Source organism: Micromys minutus (assembly GCF_963924665.1).
Source record: "Micromys minutus genome assembly, chromosome: 10".
In the NCBI taxonomy this organism is placed as follows: domain Eukaryota; kingdom Metazoa; phylum Chordata; class Mammalia; order Rodentia; family Muridae; genus Micromys; species Micromys minutus.
In genome coordinates, this window is record NC_137979.1 from 4733495 (window position 1) to 4748900 (window position 15406).

General features: G+C 40.8%; 1 protein-coding gene across 3 annotated transcripts in view; it reads right to left on the bottom strand.

The window, feature by feature from the left end:
- The window catches only part of SEC24A (SEC24 homolog A, COPII coat complex component), a 59387-nt gene that overhangs the window by 32154 nt on the left and 11827 nt on the right, over positions 1-15406 (bottom strand). The window contains exons 2-8 of one of the 3 annotated variants that reach the window (XM_080924451.1): positions 12590-13054; positions 7749-7919; positions 5431-5508; positions 4760-4917; positions 4405-4577; positions 2868-2970; positions 825-948 (exon numbers count right to left, since the gene is read on the bottom strand). In XM_080924451.1, the coding sequence (XP_080780577.1) occupies positions 825-948; positions 2868-2970; positions 4405-4577; positions 4760-4917; positions 5431-5508; positions 7749-7919; positions 12590-13054 (1272 nt within the window). Of the gene's footprint in view, positions 1-824; positions 952-2867; positions 2971-4404; positions 4578-4759; positions 4918-5430; positions 5509-7748; positions 7920-12589; positions 13055-15406 lie in introns of those variants that run through there. The other 2 variants (XM_080924450.1, XM_080924452.1) reach the window with 2 other exon arrangements.

Consider the following 15406-nt stretch of genomic DNA (forward strand, 5'->3'; position numbering starts at 1 on the left):
TCATGTGCTATCTCTGTCTCCTTCTCAAGACAGGGTCTCCATGTAGACCAGGCTGGTCTCTCATTCAGAGATCTACATGTCTCTACCTTATGAGAACAGAGATTAAAATGGTGACCCACCATGCCTGATTCGCTTGTCATTTCATATTTTTGTTATCTGGTTTCTCTATATATTACAAATAAAAATTAGAAAATGCTTTAAGAGGCTAGAGACAGCTCATCCATTAAGTGTGTATACTGCTCTTGCAGAGGACCCCAATTCACTTCCCAGCACCCATGTCAGGCAGCTCATAACCACTGTAACTCCAGCTGCAGAGGGATCAGATGCTTCTGTCCTCCAAGGGTACCTGTATCCATCAGACACACACCTACACACATCCACATAATACAAATATGGGCTTTTTTTCTTTGATTTTTTCTTCTTTTTTTAAGTAATTATTTATTCTATGTTCACTGTAGCTGTCTTCAGACACACCAGAAGAGGGCATCAGATCCCATTACAAATGGTTGAGAGCCACCATGTGGTTGCTGGGAATTGAACTCAGGACCTCTGGAAGAGCAGTCAGTGCTCTTAACCTCTGAGCCATCTCTCCAGCCCCCTTTGATTTTTTTTCAAGACAGAGTTTCTTAGTATAGCTCTGGCTGTCTTGAAACTTACTCTGAAGACCAGCTAGCCTTAACTCAGAGATCCACCTGCCTTTGCCTTCTAAGTGCTGGGATTAAAGGCATGTGCCACCCAAACAAGTCAAAATATGTGTACCACCCAAACAAAAATAAGTTTTCTTTTGTGTTTCAAATGTTAAGAAATGTTCCCAAAAATCGTACCATCATTGACTCGATAACATAAGTTACACTTCCACCGTCTTTGATCCAGAAAGCTGACGAAGGGGTTAATGTAGGTCCTGCATGACCGGCATCTCACAATTGTACTGGAGGTGACCACGGGCAACTGCTGAAAGAACAAAGCTGAGGTGTTAACCCATCCCTTCCAAATGACTAGTGAGATTTCAACTTTGGAGCAAAACCTAGTACAAAAAGTGTGGGCACTGAGGCTCACACTTAGGGCCTCCGTTCTAGAGGAAGATGCAGGAGGGCAGCGGCAAGACTGAGGCCAACCTGGGCTACAAAGCAAGAACTAATTTTACTACATGTGGGTGGTATCGCAAGAAAATGCAACTATTACAAAGGAAAGAGGTACACTGTTCTCTTTTCATTAGACAGGCCTGACCACACAGTTTCAAAGTCAGCATCTCAAATAATCCTCCTGTCTCAGCTCCCAGGAAAGAAAGTACATTCTAAAACAATGAAAAATGAAACTGTTACAGAATTTTAATCTTATGTTGAGGCCTACTTAATTAGCTGGGTGGTGGTGGCCCATGCCTTTAATCCTAGTTCTTGGGAAGAGGCAGAACTTTCTGTGAGTTCCAGGCTAATCTGATGTGCAACATGAATTCCAGGACAGTCAGCGCTACCCAGAGAAAAAACCCTGTCTCAAAAAACCATTTTTGAAAAATATTTACGGGTTATCATCTATGCTAAGAGTCCTGGGTCAGGGATCTGGCCTAGTGAGTCACTGCAGTAAAAGCTTGACAGGCTGCATTTGATTCCCAGAGCTCATGCAAAAACTGGATGGTGTGGCAAATATCTTTAACCCAGCAATCCTGTGGTGGGGTAGGAGGGAAACACAGGACAATCACTCAAACATTCTGAGGCCTGCTAGCCCAGAGTTCACAGCAGAAACAAGAGTGAGCCAGTCTCAGTAAGGTTGGAAGGTGAGACCTGACTCTCGAAAGCTGTTCTTACCTCCATCTGCATTTGAACTCATATCTACATCATACACACAGACAATAACAGAAAAATAAAAATGTTCAGTCTCAACATCAAATACTTCAATAAGAGAAGCTAAGCACTGTCAAGCATACCTGTAATTCTAAGTACCTGGAAGGCTGAGGTAGGGGCATTCTTAACAGTTCAAGGCCAGTCTGAGCTATAACAAGCAGCAGGCCAGGCAGGGCTATTACTCAGCAAAACAACATCTTTAAGCAAATAAATGCAAGTAATAAGGGGTTGGGTAGTCTAACTCAGGTGTGCGGCACCAGTCTACCCTGCATGAAACTTTCATCATAATCCCCAATATCACAACTGAAATCAACCCATCAAACAATAAAATCCTACCACTCACACACTGTGATCACATGTTTAGGTTCTAGATAATTAGGACATAAGTGATCTTCATTTTTTAGATTATGGAACAAATCTTATTTTATTTTATTTATAATGTGTGAGCAGCAACTTCTTAGAGCCTTCACTCCAGGAGCAGCAGGGTCAGGAAGCTAGGATAAACTATTTTAATGGTAATTTACAACTTATAAATACTCGAAGCCATCCCATCTCGGTCCCGAGTGTGCACCACCAAGCCTGCATCGCTCCTTTTAGTTCTGCCCATCTACATAGCATCCCTTGGATTTTAATAGATTTTAATCTATTAAATAGATTTTAATAAATTTTAATCTTAACTTGTAATAGAAGTGTTGGTTGACTTAGAAATTTAAAAAGAAAACTGTCACAGAACAGACTTTGTATTCATTCTTACTTTGTTGCAAAAATACTTTACCACCTAGATAATTTCCACATCTACTCTCTCTAAAGAAGCTTACCACTGGGCTGGCTGTGGTGGCACACACCTTTACACCTGTTAATCCCAGGACTCAGGAGGCAGAGGCAGGAGGATCTCAGTGAGTTCTTGAGATCCTCAGGATCTTTTTGTAGCCAGCCTGGTATACAAAAAGGGCTTCAAGACAGCCAGAGCTGTTACACACAGAAATCCTGCCTCAAAAAACACATACACATACACAGAAAGAAACATACCACTAGATCCTTGAAAGGGTGGAGCAGCAGCCCCAAGGGAAGCTTGGCTTTATTCAGTAAGGCTTGAGTCTGGGGGACGCTAGTCAGTGTGCATCGAAATAACCTGTGGGGGAGAAAAAAGTACATGTCAGTTGCTGCTTTCGTAATTTCAGGACAAAAAAGAAAAAGATAAACAGTGCCTATCTTAATACTCTTATTAGATCAGATTACAAATGAATTATAGACCTTTTAAATTTTTATGTTAAAATACTTAAATTGCCACGTGTGACCACACATAACTACAAATCGAGCATCCACCACAGTGAGACTATGTTTTCAGAAACTAGCCATAGGCTGGGCAGTGATGGTGCACAAACACCTTTAATCCCAGCACTCAGGAGGCAGCAGCAGGCCGATCTCTTTGAGTTCCAGGGACATTACACAGAGAAACCTTCTTAAAAAATAAACAAAAAGAATAGGTTCATCTGACTTCTGGGTAACAGTCTGACTAGTAATTAATCTTACCTTGAAATTAATAGGTGATGACTCAAATCCTCAAACAAAAACTTTTTAAAATTAATTTCTTAACGTATTTATTATTTCTTAGGTAGGTTTTGATATGCTACCTAGGCTGTCTTGAACTTCTAGGCTCAAGTGATTCTCCTACAACTCTACCAAATAGCTAGGAGCCCACCACTGCACCAGGTCAAAGTTTATTGAAGAGCAGTCTTACTAAGCTTTTAAAAATATTATTTCAAAATTACAAGTTGTATAATTCTTGAGTCTTTACAATATACATTTAATTTATTTATGGAATAAAGAGTTGAGTATAATGTCTTGAAATCTGGGAAAGTAATTCAAGGGGAATAAAATCTGAAGCCAGGCTGGGTGTTGGTGGTACATGTCTCTAACTCCAGCACTTGGGAGGCATAGAACTCTATGAGTTTGAGGACAGCCTGGTCTACAGAGTTACAGGACAGTGTCTCAAAACAAACAGACCAACCTAATCCCTGTTCTCTAGAATATAGCTACACTGATGATCATGAGTATAAAATTCTTATTAGAGCCAATAAAAGAGACAAGCAATTCAAGAGACATAAACCCATTCTCTTCTTCCCTCCTCTTTTTCTTTTTAAAGTACCAGGTAAAAAAGAACAGCAGGCCATGCAAGCTGCAATTCGTATAAGCTGCCATGCTACTAGCTGGCCTGGATGTCACACAGGGTGGACAGGGAGTATTATGGCTGGGAGAAAGCTTCGGAGAACAGTAAGGAACGTGCGGTAAGAATAGGGGTGAGAGAAGAGATGAGTCACACTTTTCAGGGCTATTCTAAAAACGGGCAGACTTAGGAATCAGCATGGCTGTACTCTGTAAGAGATAGCCAACTCCATTCCTTAACTTAGAACATGCAAATTTCAGGTAAGCAATAACAGAGTCCTATCTTAAACAGTCTGCCTGGACCACTCATCCTCAACACCTAAAGCAGCATACCAGACAACCTAAGAACACAGATACTAACATGTTTATAAAAAAAGAAAAACAGTTTTTGAAGCCTTACTCTGGGTTACAGTTGAGTTTCTGGATGTCTTCAAGCAAATTTGGGACTGGAGGCTGCAATGGTGTCGAAGGAAGCATGTTCCTTTCTTGAAGAAGATTGACAACTCTTAGACCCTCTGGCTGCAGACTTAGTCCACTCATGCTTGCACTTAAATGATTAGCACCTAAGGGAGTCTACAGACAGTTTCAAAGTGAGTAACTTTTGTATGTATGTAGGGCTTGGCTAGGGTCTAGAGAAATATGCAAGTACAGAGCATTATGAAATATTCATTATTCTTCTAAATGGTTATAAAATATTCAAAATACCTTTAAAAACTTACTTCATGTCTATATCTTGAGTGAAAACATAAGTTTACCTGAGTAAAGGCCTGGGGGCCACGTGGGTAATTCAGGGAGGAGGGCGGCGTCCCAGCCACAGGGGGCGCGGTGTTCTGGTAGCCTGGTGGTAGGGAAGGGTATGCATATCCCACACTCCGGCTTGGTTTGGGGTTCTGATTAACAAGCTGTGGTGTTGCTAGAAACAAGGGAACTTTTAAGTTCTAGTTTATATCCTAGATGCTTAAAATAACAGTGATGATCCATTAAATTATGAAAGTTATAACTTCAGCTTTTGAATTAAAGTTTCATTTATCAACTTAAAGAGAAACAATCATTAGTAACAAGAGCATGATCTCAATCTAGTAAATGTAGACTATAACCATAAACACACAAAAAAGTTTAGCATGGTTAATTTACTTCCGTATTATATAACACATTTTCAGATTAAATTTTCTTTAAAAAAAACTTTTGAATATATCGTAACTGTAACCTAGGGACGTAGGGACATGAATTTAAATATGTATAACCATTAAAGCGCAGCACATAAGGCCTAAAGCTCCCATTCTAAAAGGATGAGGAGACTAAATGTCTGGAAGTAAAAACATACAGTGTTGAGATGTACATAGCATCAACTTTCTTCTCTTAGTTCCCTACAGTGAACACACATCACTTCTATAATGAGAGAAGAGAAACACTCATAGCATCTCACCCAAGAAGCCACCTCCTTCGATTTCGTCGTAAGTACTATGAGCCACCATAGATCCATTATTGGCATTTGATGTAATACCTAAAAAGGAAATTCACCAATAAGATTGAAATAAGAATGAATGCTATAGCTTCTTCAAGAAATGAACTATCCAAACATTTAGATAACCTTTGAAAATGTCAAATGTTACAAGGTACAGTGGCACATGCCTTTAATACACACCTTTGATCCTAGCACTGGGAAGGCAGGAGCAGGTAGACCTCTGTGAGTTTGAGGCCAGCCTGGTTTACATAGTGAGTTCCAGGACAGCCAAGGGTACATTAAAAAATCCTATCTCAAAAACAAAACCAATACAAACACAACAACAAGTCTAGTTAGAGACGGCTCACCAGTTAAGAGCACTTCTCCAGGACCTGAAGTAGTTCCTAGAACCTTGTCTCAAATGCCTGTAACTCCAGCTCCAGAGGGGAATCTGGTACTCTTTTCTTGTGTCTGAGGGCACTGCACATATGTGCACATACCCACACATATAGACACACACGAAGAAGTAATCCAAGCAAATCTTTAAAGATGTCTGATAGCTCAGGTCAAGCCTGACGGATGAACTGAGTTGACTACTAGGAATAAACCAGCTCCTACAAGTTGTACTCAGCACACACACAAATGTAATAAGTCTATTGTAATTCTTTAAAAAGTTGAACACATTCATAGTCCTAGCACTTTGGAGGTGGAGATATGAGGATCCAGAGTTTAGGGTCATCCTTGGCTACACAGTGAAGCTAGCAAGGGCTGGCTACATGAGAACCCATCTCAAAAGAGACAAAAGATACACGCAAACAGCCAAACTCTCAAAAAGCAAATGCTGACAACAATGTGGGAAAGCAGAACACTTCCACACTGCTACTGGGAATGTAAAACAGTACATTGTTACAGAAAAGTATCCAAGTGCCTCAAAAACAAATATTAGGAATACTGTAATTAGCATATATGGGATCAAGTTAAAGTATGCAGCAATGAATGAACAGATAAAGAAACTGAGGTGTATCTCCACAATGAAATATCAGCCATAAACAGGATTATGAATGCGATGTTAAATGACAAAAGCCAGACACAGAAAGAGATTAGTATATATTTGTATACACTCATTCATACAGAGACTAAAAGAACTATCTCAAAGAATGGAAGAGAAAAATTGTGACCAGATGACGGTAAAGGAGTTGGTTAACAAGAACAAAATAAGTGTTAGGAAAATGGCTAGAGTTCTACAAAACACGAGGGTGACTAAGTTAAAAAACAATTACAGTGTTTCAGAATATCTAGAAGGCCTTTGTTTGAGACAAGATCTCACTATGCAGCCCAAGCTGGCTTCAAACTAAAGATTCTCTTGCCTCAGCTACCAAGTGCTGACAGGCATGCACTACTATGCCTTGTTTAAAAGAGGTGCTTATAAATAAATGTTCACCAAGCAAAGGAATGTCAAGTGCTTGAGATGGCAGGTACCTAACTATCTAATTCTTCTTACTAGATGGATCATCACTTATTACACACCCACTAAACCATCACACTCCACTATAAATATGTACCTTAAGTAGTAATTTTAAAAAGCCCAAATGTGAAAATAAACATGTAAATGAAGGCGGAAGAAGAGCCAGGAATATATATGAGTGGTTGAATGACTGCTTAGCACACACCAGCCCCTAGGTTCAATTCCCAGCACCCACTTAGTGGCTCAAACCTGCCTATAACTTCAGTTGTAAAGAACTTGAAGGGCTTCTGGCCTACCTGAGCACCAGACACGCATGTGGTGCACACATACATGTGGATACACTTACACAAACACATAGAATGACAAAAGGTGTGTGTGTGTGTGTGTGTGTTTAAAGGAAGTTTCTGGCTGGCTACAGCACAATAGTAGAGTGTTTGCCTAACACACACAAGTTCCTGGGTCTGTGGCTGGTGCTGCAAAACAACAAACAAACAAAAGCAAATAATAAATAAATAAATAAATATTTTGCTTTTTGAGATGGGTATCATCATGAACCTTATACTAGCCTCTAAGTCAGACTCTTAATCACTGGGATTACAGGTAGGTGTGTGCCACCAAATACACAAATCTTTCAAATAACTCAGATGTGGCTGTAGCTTTATATAAAAGAAACATGAGCCTTGGAAGGAATCGTTTCCCCCTACAGATCGAAGAAGGATTCTAAAATATTCTAATACTAATATACTATAGAGACGCAATTCTAAGGTACGGGACGCAGACCACATTCTCACTCTTCCTGCCCTGAGCTGAGATTCTGAGCCTTCGATTCTCTTACCTTCTTGATTGACAGCTGAGTTAAGTGACGGTGGGAGTGCAGCCCTAGGAGGTGTTTTCTGAGGCATGGGGCCCCGGCTGGAAGGTGGGCCAGCAGCTGGAGGGGGCCCAAGAGGAGCTCCTGGCTGAAAAGTGGGAGGCAGAGGTGGATTCTGTAAGGGAAGTGCAGAACCTATGGAAACATGGGTTTTTCATGTCATGTAAGAACTTAAGACAAAGGTTCCCAAAAAAAAAAAAAAAAAACAAACTCTACTAAAACCAAATAGACTTCTAAATTAACACTTTAATAAAAATAGCCATCAATAAATTAATAGAAATATACTAACTTCTTGAATTTGTACCTCTATGTGCAGTCTATGTTTTCTTTCTTTCTTTTCTTTTTTTTTTTAAAGAAAACAGAGTACACTGTTCACTGTCACTATCTTCAGACACACACCAGAAGAGGGCATCAGATCCCATCACAGATGGTTGTGAGCCACCATGTGGTTGCTGGGAATTAAACTCAGAACCTCTGGAAGAGCAGTCAGTGCTCTTAATGGCTGAATGGTCTCTCCAGCCCAATTATCTGTCAGTTCTTAAAGCAATAAAAATAAACCAGTCACCCATAATCTCAGCATTCAGGGGGCTGAGAAAAGAGGACCAGCAAACTAGAAGCTACCTGGGCTACACAGCAAGACCCGGTTCCTATAGAACGTACATACATTAGCACCAAATCACTTCTAGGGTAATAGAATATTCTGATTATCTTTTTCATTAACTGATCATAAAAACATTGAGAGTCAATAAAATAATAAGAGTAAACTAAAATAAATAAAGTTTGCCAATTTTATCGTATCAAATTTGCACTTAAAAAATACAGGGGCTCACTATATTGTACAGGGCAGCCTCAAACATGATATAATCTTTATGTCTCAGTTTCCACATACTGGGATTACCAGTGTGTGCGATCCAAAACTAGAGTATTATGTTAATTCTCCCATTTTTATTTCACATGTTTGGTTTTACCTGGTCTGACCTGTTAAGAACCCTCTCTTGGTGGTTCTCTCATGGCATTAAGGGAGCTCCTTCGAGCTTTTCTCTAATAGATCCACACTTACTCTGCTTAAAAGTGAGATTATGCAGTGCTGGCACACGCCTCTAGTCCCAGCACTCAGGAGGCAGAGGCAGGCAGATTTCTGAGTTCAAGAGCAGCGAGGGCTACACAAAAATACCTGTTTCCAATCAATCAATCAATCAATCAATAAGGACAAAAAGAAAGATGGCGCTTTCTAGTGACTCATGTGCTGGGGTTACTAGTCATGTATCCCCACACCTGGGTTTCCAAGACTTAAAACCTCATTTTTTAAATAATTACTGACACAGCTAATATATTTTACCTACAGTACACCTATATTTTATAAAATCAAAGGAACAAATGTAGTCAAATATGAAAAATTTGAAAAAGTCATTTTAATACTGTTAATAAACCTTATTGGTATTAGCGAGGATTAATCAATCAGTGGTGCACTGGAAAAGTAAAGATAAGATTGCTGGACTGCAACTCCCTTATCAAGAAAGCACCCACACATCTATGACAATCCACACAATTCAAAAGAACATAGGGCAAGGTGCACTCCCAACTCAGCATTAAAAACAATGTCTGACACTAGAAAATGTCTAACCACAAAGTTCTTATGGCTTAATGTTTAACAAAACACAAGTTAGAACCAAAAAAAAAAAAAAAAAAAAAAAATGTATTTAAAGCCAGGTGGTGGTAGTTCACACCTTTAATCCCAGCACTTGGGAGGCAGAAGCAGGTGAATCTCTGAGTTCAAGGCCAGCCTGGTCTACAGAGCATGTTCCAGAACAGTCTGGTTTACACAGAGAAATCCTGTCTTGAAAAACAAAACAAAACAAGAAATAAAAAACTTTACAAGTTAGCTTATAGTTGCTTTCCATACCTTTTAGAACATTTCTGGATTCAGAATGTGTCATACTTCATAAAAAGATTTTTTTAATGTTTTTTAAAACATTTCTCTATGTAGCCCTGGCTGTGCTAGAATTCTCAAGAGACACACCTACTCTGCCTCCGAAGTACTGGGATTAAAAGTGTGCACCACTGACTCAGCATAAAAGAGACGAGGTAACTCCTACTTCTTCACTGCTGGGCACTGGCTCCGGAGCCAGGCACATGCCAGGCAAGTAAAGGTCATCAGCACCTATTTATGACAGCAAGGGTCAGACTTCTGCACTTGCTCTTTTCAGCTAACTAAAGTACGGGTGAGACAAGACGGAAAAAAAACCCAGAACATAGAATGTGAGGACTAGAAATAGTATAACTTAAATAGAGGATTTTTGAGTATGCTTTCTTTTAAATTTATTTTTATGCTTTTACTTAGGTATATGTGTGTATGCATTTATGTGTGTGCGTGTATGTGTGTGCGTGCATGTGTGACAAGTGTTTGTACATGCTCACTGTTCAAAAGATGGCACTAGATCTCCTGGAGCTAGAGTTCCCAGTGCTGGAAACCAAACTGTCTTCTGGATGGAGGAGCAGTAAGCACCCTAACCACTGAGCAATTACCCTAATTCAGTCTGTTTTGTCCCCTCCAAACACAGGCCAGTGAGATGGCTCAGCAGGGAGAGGTGCTTGGTAACAGGCCTCACAACCTGAGTCCCTTTTCTTTTTTAATTTGTGTGTCTGTGTTTAGACAGGGTCTCACTGGGTAACTTGGGCTGGGCAGAGGCTCACTGTATAGGCAAAGCTAGCTTCCAACTCAAGAGATTTGCCTGCCTCTGGTATTAAAGGGGTTTGCTACCACTTCTAGACATTAAAAAAGAAATTTTAATGGCAATTATTTTCGGTTTATGCTCCTGGAGATAGAACAGATAGACAGTGCTTCTTAACCCATTGAGCCATCTCAGTGTGCATGAGTTTGAGACAGGACCTCATTCTGTACTCTAGGTTGGCTTTAAACTCCTGGCAATCTTCTGGCTTATCTCCAAGCTACCAGTATTACAAGTATGAACTGCCACACGAAGTTTGATAGTAAGTAGTTTCTAGTTTCAGACTCTCAGGTTGAGAACATAGACATGAAAGTTGAGATTGTTTGGAAACCATACATTTTAGTTTCATATTCACAGTTTACAGAGTCTGCCCACATTCTCTCTCTAGAGATAGTCTTAGCAGGCTGGTCTTGAACTATGATTCTCCTGCTTCAGCCTACCAAGTGCTGGGATTACAGGCTGATGCTGCTATACCTACCTTCTCAACCCCTTTTTTATATGGGAATGTCCAAAGTTTCAGGACTTTTTTAAGTTTTTCTAACACATCTATGCTGGAGTCAAAGTGTTCTCCCTCAGAGCTTGCCTTAGGCCAAGGAAATTTTAGGTTATCGATCATGTGCTTTTATCACCAAGGCTGTGCTTACATTTATATGTTTGTTTCTGAGACAGGATCTCACTGTGTAGTCCTGGCTGGGCTGGTATAGAGCTCTACCTGCCTTTGCTCCTCAGTGCTGTGGTTGACTGTTTTCTTGAGACGTTCCCTAGGATGATGATGATGGCACCACTGTCACCACCACCAAATCCTAGACTTGTAATCTTCCCGTCTAAGCCCTTTCAGCAACCAAGAAAATAGATAAAGTAGTTTCTCTTTTTTTAGATTTATTGTTGTTGTTATTTGTGTTTGTACATGTTTGTGCACGTGCCCAATGGCTGCAGAGGGCACTGGGTTCCCTGGAGCTGCAGTCACAGGCTCTCCAGACTGCTTGGCTTGCTGCACAAGTAGGAAGATCTGCAGGCTGTCCTCGAGACTACAGAGCAAGCACTCTCGACAGCTCAGCCATCTCCCTAGTCCCTGAAAGAGTTTTTACAGAATATTCTTTCCCAAACTACGTTTTTGTTCATTGAGCAAATTATTCAAGTTCCACATTTCTCAGCTGTGAAGAAATTGCTAGGAATTTTTTTTCTTTAAGACAAGACCTCTCACATACAGAGCCCAGTCTATCCTGAAATTCATTATCTTCCTGCCTCAGCTCCCCAAGAGAACTTATACACATGACCCATCATATCCAACTCTGTTCTGCGGTGATGATTAAGTAACAAAATGTAGAAAACTGATGTCACATGGGGCGCTGGCTAATGTGTCCTTTTGGGGTTTTGTGGAGTTTTTAAAAGTTTTTCTTCTTTTTATTTAATGTACGTTTGATACTTGAGTGTTATGCTTGTGGAGTCCAAAAAAATGGCATTAGATCCTCCAGAAGAGCCCCACCTGAGTGCTGGGAACGACCTCAGGTCCTCTGCCAGAGCAATATGCATTCTTAATCATTGTGTAGCCCTGGCAAACCTTTTGTTCCATGTGCTAGGGTTACAGCCATGTGCCACTATGCCCAGAACACTTTATTTATTATTGTGTGCATGTGTATGCATAATGTGAGGGGGCACAGGGAGGAATGCCACACCTGCAAAAAGGCCAGAGACAACTTTCTGGAGTTAACTTTTCTGGCAATTAAACTCAGATCATCAAGCTGGGCTCTGTATGAACATTCTCCTAATTATACAGATATTTCACATGCAGCATGGAGCCCATTAGCTGCTGAAAGTAATCTTTACAGTAGGCAGGGTAGTTCTGGAGGCTGACTGAAGGTCCTTGCACTTACTGAGCACTTACCTGTGACTTTCACATTCCCATCTCCTTGGGTTGGGTAGTGCATGCCTGCAATCACTATATTACTGTTTACTGATTTAAAAAACAAAACAAAAACAGTTGTTTTCTAAAAGGCTAAAGGCTGCAAATATTGAGTCCAAACCTAAAGAAGCAAGCTTTCCATTTCTACATTTCAAACACGCTTCCATGAGTACCTGGCTTTTTGAAGCTGGGTTGAAGTGCAGGGTCTCCAGAAGAAACATACTGATGATCTGCTGTTGAATTTGTACTCCCAGGGATAGCTGGTTGAGCTACATGAGGAAAATGATTAGTCTGTGGTCCTGTGGATGGATAATTATACTGCCAATTCAAAGGTGGGGGTGGGTTGGTTCCAGGAAGAAAGCTACCAGAAGGCATTGGTGTAGCAGCTGGGTTCTGAGAAGTAGGTAGTGGCATTCGGGGAACAGGACCACTATGAAGTGAAGGTGGTACTGGACTGGAAGTCACAAGTGGACTATTAAGAGTCTGTCCAGATCCCTGAGAACCACCATAGTTCGACTGTGCAGAGAATGGATCCAAAGTCTTTGCTGGCATTGAACGAGGGTAGGATCCTGGAAATTGGGAATCATATCCTTGGCTCGATGACACTTGTGAAGACATCAGTGTATTTGGGACAGGACCTTCAGAAGAGATAGAAAAAATTAACCTTGTAAACAAATATAGCAATACATACAAACATGGGGTTAAGAATGTGGTTCATACGAGAGATATTGGGTTCAATACACAGGAGCAGGGAACAAGTATAGCACTCAGAAGACTGATGCAGGATGAATGTAAATTCCAAGATAGACTATGGTACAGTGAGACTCTGCATCAAAAAATCAAAATAAGGAGGCCAGCCACGCAGACACACGTTTTTAATCCCAGTGCTTGGGAGGTGGGGGCCTCTGGGGAACTCAGGTTCTACAACAGCTAGGCCTAAACTGGTTATGGTGGTATATGCTTTTAATCCCAGCACTTGAGAGTCAGAGGCAGGTAGATCTCTGGAAGTTCAAGACCAGCCTGATTTACACACAAAGTTCCAAGTCAGCCAAGGGATACAATAGTAAGAACCTGTCTCAAAACAAAAGACACACACATACACCAAAATATTAAATATTACATTCAGGGACTAGAAAGATGGCTCAATGGTTAAGGGCAATGGTTGCTTTTCAGGAGGACCGAGGTTCAATTCCTACCACCCACATGCTGGCTCAAAACTCAAATTATCAAAATGAACTCCGTCTCAGAGGATCCAATGGCTTCTTCTGAACTCTGAGGGCACCAGACACATGGCATAATGCAGGCAAAATGCCCATACGAATAAACAAACAAACAAACATTAAAGAGAACTTATTAAATTTTTCCTTCAGGTACTGTTATAGCAACAGTAGAGAGAAAGGCTGGGTAGTGGTGGTACACCTTTAATCCTAGCACCTAGGCAGAGGCAGGAGGACCTCTGTGGGTTGGAGGCCAGCCTGGTCTACAGAGCTAGACCAGGGCTACATAAAGAAACCATGTCTTGAAACAAGCAAGCAAGTAAACAAACAAAGCAGAAGAATCTTAAGTCATAGAAACATAATGTGATCTGATGCCCTCTTCAGTCATGCAAGTATACATGCAGATAGAGCACTCATATACATTAAATAAACAAATAAATAAATCTGAAAAATAGAGAAAAGAAAACATATATGGGGGCTGGACAGATGGCTCAGGGGTTAAGAGCACTGACTGCTCTTCCAGAGGTCCTGAGTTCAATTCCCAGCAACCACAAGGTGGCTCACAACCATCTGTAATGAAATCCAGTGCCCTCTTCTGGTGTGTCTGAAGACAGCTACAGCGTACTCATATACATAAAATAAAGGTCAAAGGACCCTTTCACATGGATCAACTAAGTCCATAGGAAAACACAGATAATTACTTTATTACTCTTAACAGTAGCAAAATTAGTTATAAAGTAGCAATGAAAATAATTTTATGGTTACCGGTAGCCATAACATGAGGAAAGTATTAGGAAGGTTGAGAACCACTTCTTTAATTCCAGAACCTGCAAAGCAGAGGCAGTTGGATCTCTGTGAAATGGAGGTCAGCCTGGTCTACAAAGCGAGTTCCTGGTCAGCCAGAGCTATTAAATAGAGGAAACTGTCTTGAAAAAGAAGAAAGAAAAAAAACCACGCAGATGTTAATAGTCACTTATAAAGATATTAATTTGGGGCTGCATAGATGGCTCAGTAGGTAAGAGAACCTGACGTGCAACCATGAAGCTCCGGTTCAGCACCACAGAACAAACCTCCAGCTCTGAGGAATCTTAGGCCTTTTTCTGGCCCCACACAAACAAAGGCACTTGTACCTGCACACACTCACACACGTACAGACTCACACAGACACGTACATACATATAAATAAATAGAATGAATCTAAAATCAGACCATTTATTCAACATAATAGCCACTGGAGTAAGGGAAATGAAACCTAAAACAGTAATAAAACACCCTTAAACCAACCAGGATGGCTAAAACAGAAACGAGGTGCAGCAACAAGTCGGCATACTGTGGGGATATAACCCAGGCGCTACCATTCCTGCTGCATACATTTTAAAGGTATTGCACGGCCTTGCAGTCCCCTTAGTCTGCAGTCACTTTACATAAGTGTTCGGGGCAGCATTACTTACATCTGTGGCACTGCCATGCTCCCTCACATTCTAATAATGGACTAAGCATCCAAAACTGTAGCCAAGTCCCCAATTAAATGCTTCCTTGGTCATGGTGTCTCTTCAGAACAATAGGACAATGACTAAGACAGTAGTTGGTACCAGAGATTGGTGTATTGCTGCAACAGCAACACTACCTACCATGCTGTTTGATGGAGACTCTGGAAGACTGCAGGACTGAGACTAGAAAAGCAGTTGAATACCATAAGCGGGGCTTAACGGGCCATCCTAATAGAAGCATGAAGGACTGTGGGCCGGGAGGAAACTTCAGAGAAGAATGCCA